At 35.7% G+C, this 5,759-nt stretch overlaps 1 protein-coding gene across 2 annotated transcripts in view; it reads right to left on the bottom strand.

The window, feature by feature from the left end:
- The window catches only part of TBC1D19 (TBC1 domain family, member 19), a 207,889-nt gene that overhangs the window by 135,612 nt on the left and 66,518 nt on the right, over positions 1-5,759 (bottom strand). For both annotated transcript variants that reach the window (XM_006899261.1, XM_006899262.1), the window contains 3 exons: positions 4,663-4,737; positions 3,390-3,453; positions 2,355-2,401 (listed from right to left, as the gene is read on the bottom strand). In XM_006899261.1, coding sequence (XP_006899323.1) covers positions 2,355-2,401; positions 3,390-3,453; positions 4,663-4,737 — 186 coding nt within the window. The remainder of the gene's footprint in view (positions 1-2,354; positions 2,402-3,389; positions 3,454-4,662; positions 4,738-5,759) is intronic.

Consider the following 5,759-nt stretch of genomic DNA (forward strand, 5'->3'; position numbering starts at 1 on the left):
CTAATTTTCCTTCATTCATGGTTCTCACATTCCATGTACCAATCACTAGGGTCTGCTTACAGCTGTTCCTCCTCCCTTGTGTTTCCATACTTGATGGTTCTACCTAGGTTGCCCTTTTTGTTAATCTGCGTGTGTTCTGTTGTGCATAGGGTTTTCAGAGGCCTGCTATTTCAGAAGTGGGTGGCCAATCCTTCTTCCTATCATAAATATGAGAGATTAAAAACACATGAGGAGAAACCATAAGTATATACATAACGTGAAATAAAGATTAGTAATGTAGAAACTAGAGGAGCTCTGGTGGCCTAGTGGCAAGGAGCTGCAACTACAATCCCAGAGGCACACGGTTCGAATCCACCAGATGCTCTGCCGGGGAAGGACAGATCTGATTTGACGGTACACTCACACAAAAATAAATAAAAAAAAATTTTAAAAGGTTTAAAGTAATATAGAAACTCCATTGGCCCAGTGGGTAAGGTGCTGTGCTGCTAACCTAAAGGCAGATGTTCAAATCTACGAGTTGCTGTGAGGGAAAAAGATAATCCGCTTTAAAAAAGGCACTGGAGTCCAGTCGGCTATGAGTTAGTTCTGACTTGATGGCGCATAACAACAACAACAAAACAAAGGAAATAAGTAGAGAAAATGTTCTTAATTTAAAGAAGAATTTCAGTGTGAATAATAAAAGGACTCATTATGCAATAGTCCTCAAAGAAACAGATCACAAAGTATTGAAGAGTAAACACTGGAAAAATTACCATATGGGAATCATAAACAATTTCCATCCTTAAAATACTAGAGAGCATTCCGGGAGAGAAATCTTCAATAAATAAGAGGAACAAAGTCTTATCATAAAGATAGTTTCTGACCAGATTAAATTCTCATTAATGTTACAAGGAGACTAACTATAAATTCAAAATGACTGAAAAACTTTCAGCTAAGTTTATGCCTGCAAAACTGACATTAAGGGAAACAGATTTAAAAAGAAAGAAAGGTAAAATGTGAAAGATTTACTCATTCATTCAACAAGTATTTATTGCACAAATAGTACCCAGCACAGTCCCACCTGTTGAAACAGTTAAGGATAGGGTTAATGTGTAGTTGGCTTCTGATAGCTCCATGTTTATCTCCAGGGAGACCTAGAAGCCAAAATAGGGCTGCAATGCACTAGCTGATATGAGCCATTTAACAAAGAAACCTTTGACAGTGAGTTTTCACCTAATTTTACCAATGAGTCATGAAAACTTAAAAAACCTGTACCATGTCTCCTAAAACCAAGTTTTTAAAAAAATCTCTCTGTTATTCATAATCTGAAGCTAAAGTGCTTCCTATGTAACTCAGAATGGCTTCTGGAGGCTAAACTTAAAAGTTCAGATCCTTCTATGTGTACATATCCCAGGGTACAAGATTTTTCCTGCTGAAAGCAAGCATTATGTAGATTTTCTTTGTCATTGAATAGATCCTAACTTAAAGTGATTCTGTGCTGCTCTACCTAAAAAATCCTGTGAATCTTTTCAGGTCCCTGACCCAGAAAAACTACTGGAGGCAAGCATGAGCAGAACAACTCCGATGTTACAGTTATTCCAGGCCATGGAATTACTTGCTTTACATCAGAGAGCTGGGCAATGACTAAGAATGACAGAAGAAGAAATGATGCCTTTGAATTGTGTTGCTGGAGAAGAGTTTTGAACATATTAAGAGACCGTCAAGAAAACAAATAGGTCTGTCTTGGAAAGGGTAAAACCAAGTTTCTCCTTGGAGGCTAGGATTTTGAAGCTCTGTCTCACACACTTTGGGCATGTGGCCAGAAGAGACCATGGCCTGTATCAGACTCATAACAACAACAACAGGGCAAGTTACCAAGTGGACTCTAGAACAGTAGCTTAGATTAGACATTCAAAGGTCATATGTTTTCTTTCTCTGATAGTTCCCATATTTACTCAACTGCCAAAACTCTCTTTGAAATATTTTCAATTCTTTCCTGTTCCAAAGCTGCTCTCTTCGCTCAGATCCTCATCATTTCTTGCCTGCACTCCTAGAGCAGGGAAAGAAATGATAAAGAATAATCTGCACAGAGCACCTGTATGTGCCAGGTAGCAGGCTACATGATTTAAAATCACTATTTTTCAATCCAAATCCTCTTATTTGATTTACTTGCCTCCAAAATGTCTAAATTTACCTATTTCCAAAAGCAATTTCCAAACACAAATTTGACCATATTCTTCCACAGCTCAAAATCTTCAATTACTTTGAGCTATCTATATAGTGACATCTCTTCTTAGAGATATTCTGATAGCATCATCTCTTTCTTACTGTTGCTTTATTAATATGCATACATATATTTATTCAGTAGCACCTACCTCAAGAAAATCCTTAGGTGCATAAACAGGTCTGAAAAGGCTTAAATCTAAAATTAATAAGATATATGAAAACAAAACTTCAGTTGATATACGAAGGTTAATGAATGATATATATTGATTCTGTGCTGATAAATTAATTAAAACATCTGTGGAATTTCAATTATCTATCAGAAAAAAGTGAGGGAAAGCCCCTTGACATGCTAGATGACACAACTGTAGAAGAAAGAGCCTTACTTTGGTAAATCTGGAATAGGTTATAAGTGAATTAACAAAACTATGTCTAAGTTAATATAAAGGTTCTATATGACAATTTGCAGGGTACTCAGAATATAAACAATGCATTCTTAATGAATTTTTCTAATTGTATTGAACTACTAGGTTGAATACTGCTTCCTCTATTGTGCATATATTTTTTTACTCAGCCAATGATAATGTCTTTTGGGACTCTTGTCTTGTTTTGCTTTTTTTGTTTTGTTTTTTCTTTTTGTAGCACAAGAAGGCTGGTGGTGAGGTTATGTAAATGTCTATTCGTATAATTGTAGACACTTATCACATACAGTGAGTAAAATATACTCAGCACTTATTATGCTTATAAATTTCACTATATTTTAAACATTAAAATGAACCAGTCTTAAAAATATTTGAGAACTCCTGAAACTTACATTTCACTACATAACCTATCTTTAACATCTTCATGTAATTAAAGTCTGAAATAATTATCTTAATCGTAAGTGTGGAAATCAAATATATAAACTTAATTTTCTTTAATCAAAATGTTTTCAAATACAGACTTTAAAAGGACAAATTATTAAAACAGTCTCAAAATTAAAAAGCATATAAATTAAATTGATATTTTTTTAAAAAAAAAAAACCATATAGTAGAAGCTTAAGGAAAAAAAAAACAGAGGACAGTGAATTACTAAGGAGAAAGTTACTATCCTTCCAAAAGAATTGTTAATTATGCTATTTTGGATCCATAATTGAGAAACTAATTCTTCTCCCACTCCTACATTTTGAAAATTATTCTTCATATACCTGGTTCATCAGTTCCCATTTCATTCCATTTATTGAGAAGTTCTTTCTGTTCTCCAACTGGCCTCTAAAAGAGCAATTTTGAAATGGGTTTCACTTTAGGAAATCTAGAAATGCAGCTGAAAGGAATAAATAACTAAAACTTAAACATGTTACCACAACATGAGAAAAAAAGAATTTCATCTACTTTGAATATTTTTCTACAATTATACTTAAATTATTATTATACAACTCTTACATTATATCTTATTCTCAGTGTTTCAGTTAGAACATGGGGCTGTTGAGTCCAATAAAAGACAAGATATGATAGAACAAGTCCTCCTCAGCCACACACCACAGCTCTTTCCCCATCCAGCAACTTCAGAAATGTATCACAATAGGGACGGCTGGCCAAGAGCGTGTGACTGTGAGTCAGGAGCATCAGCTTCCTATATGTAAGACAGTATATCCACAATTTTGCTCTGGTGGCCTAGTGGTAAGAAGCTGCCCTGCTATCCCAAAGACATGTGGTTTGAATCTACCAGCTGCTCCACAGTAGAAGGATAAGCAATCTCCTCTCGCATGATAACCTGTCTCTGAAAACCCACTGGATGGTTGGTCAGCTGTGAGTCGGTTTGAACTCGACAGCACACAACAATACACATTATATGGTGTTTAATATAAATTGATCTTGTTTTTATTATCATTTTTCTTGTACCTCTGACAACCATCCTTGGATACTGTCCAAGGTACATTCACTATATTTTGTCCTACAGTAAGGAATAAATTGCAGGTGGGGTAAATGAAGTGAGAAATTTGTCTCTCCTACTTAATGATCACCTATAAAGAATCTAGAACATTCCTCAAGCAGCCTCTTTCATTTTCCCAGCTATCTCCTCTCAAAGCCCAGTTGTTGTTATTATTGTGTACTACGGAACCGACCCATAGCTGACCCACCTACGGGTTTTCATTGTCTGCTATGTGTTGTAATCAATTCAACGGCACTTAACAACAACATAATCTTTTCAGTAAAATGCCTGAATAAAACACTAGGTTCTTATTTCTGCCTATCCTCAAAATCACAAACTTGGTCCAAAAATCATTAGAGTATTCCCAAAACAAATCCATGCAGAATACATCTCCATTATAGTGGCAGTCTCATAAATTTTTGTTTTCAAAAAAACTGATAACAAAATTCACAAAAAGGGTAAATGTGTCTAGTTTACAATTAACTTCATGATACTTTCCAGTACTTGTCTTATAATACAGTGCTTAAAACAGAAACTCTTAAAAGTACCTTCCGTGCCAGTGGAATACTGAGTTCAGTGCACATACTATTTAAACTCTTCAAAATTCTTTTTTCCCAACTTCCCTGAAACACAAGGGGGAAAAAATCACAAGTGTATCTCATTAACAAGACAAAAAGTAACGAAAAAGAATCTAAAAAATATTATGAGTTACATAGCAGCAGTGAGGTTGGTTGACAATGGTTACCATAATATGGATTTGCTTACTCTCTGCCCTATGTCCCATATTATCCTTAGACCTGTTAACTAAGCAGTAAATACAGAAAGATTCTCTGCTAATAGCATTGACATTCTAGTTGAAAACTACAATGAAGATAGAAAAAAAATTACTAAGTCATATGTCAACAAATATGCCCTGGAGGCACTGTGATTGCTTTGCCAACACAAAGGGGCTATTAACCTACCAGCTATTCCATGAGGAAAAGATACAGCAAGCTGCTTCCATGAAGATTACAACATTAACACCCTATAGAGCAAGTCTTCTTGATGTCAATGGGCAATGGGTTTATAAAGAACTTAGCAGAAGGATGGGCAATCTGCTCCCTTTTTTAAATTATTTTTAATTTCAATGAAAATTTACAGAGACTTTGTATTTCCATTCATTCATTGCTGCACTTTTCTCCCCTCCCAACCCTCCCCCCTAGTACACTACCCTCTTGGAAAAGTAAAAGACAAATTCTTTCATTGTTTTACAATCCCTCCTCCAGGTCCACTTTACTATGCAGCCTTCGCTCTGGACTACCATCATGACAAAAATACCTAATCACATATCCCTTTTAAAGAATTTTCTCCCTCATCTGTTTCAATGCAGTACACATTAATGAACCTATCTTTCTCAGTCTGCCCCCAACCCCGAGGTCAGTCCTGTTTTACAACAGTAGCACCATGCAGTATTTGTCCTTTTGTGACTGAGATATTTCACTCAGCAAAATGTCCTCCTCAAATCTATTCCTGAGAGGATTCTGAAATTCAGGTGGTATGAAATTAAAGTCATATTTGGGCTCCTGTGGATTCGGTTTAAATTTCCTCAGCTTCAGCTTGAACTTGCATATGAGTAGTTGGTGGTCTGTTCCACAATCAGCTCCTG

Source organism: Elephantulus edwardii, unplaced genomic scaffold, assembly GCF_000299155.1.
Source record: "Elephantulus edwardii isolate Elephantulus edwardi_28Jun2011 unplaced genomic scaffold, EleEdw1.0 scaffold00250, whole genome shotgun sequence".
Lineage (NCBI taxonomy): Eukaryota > Metazoa > Chordata > Mammalia > Macroscelidea > Macroscelididae > Elephantulus > Elephantulus edwardii.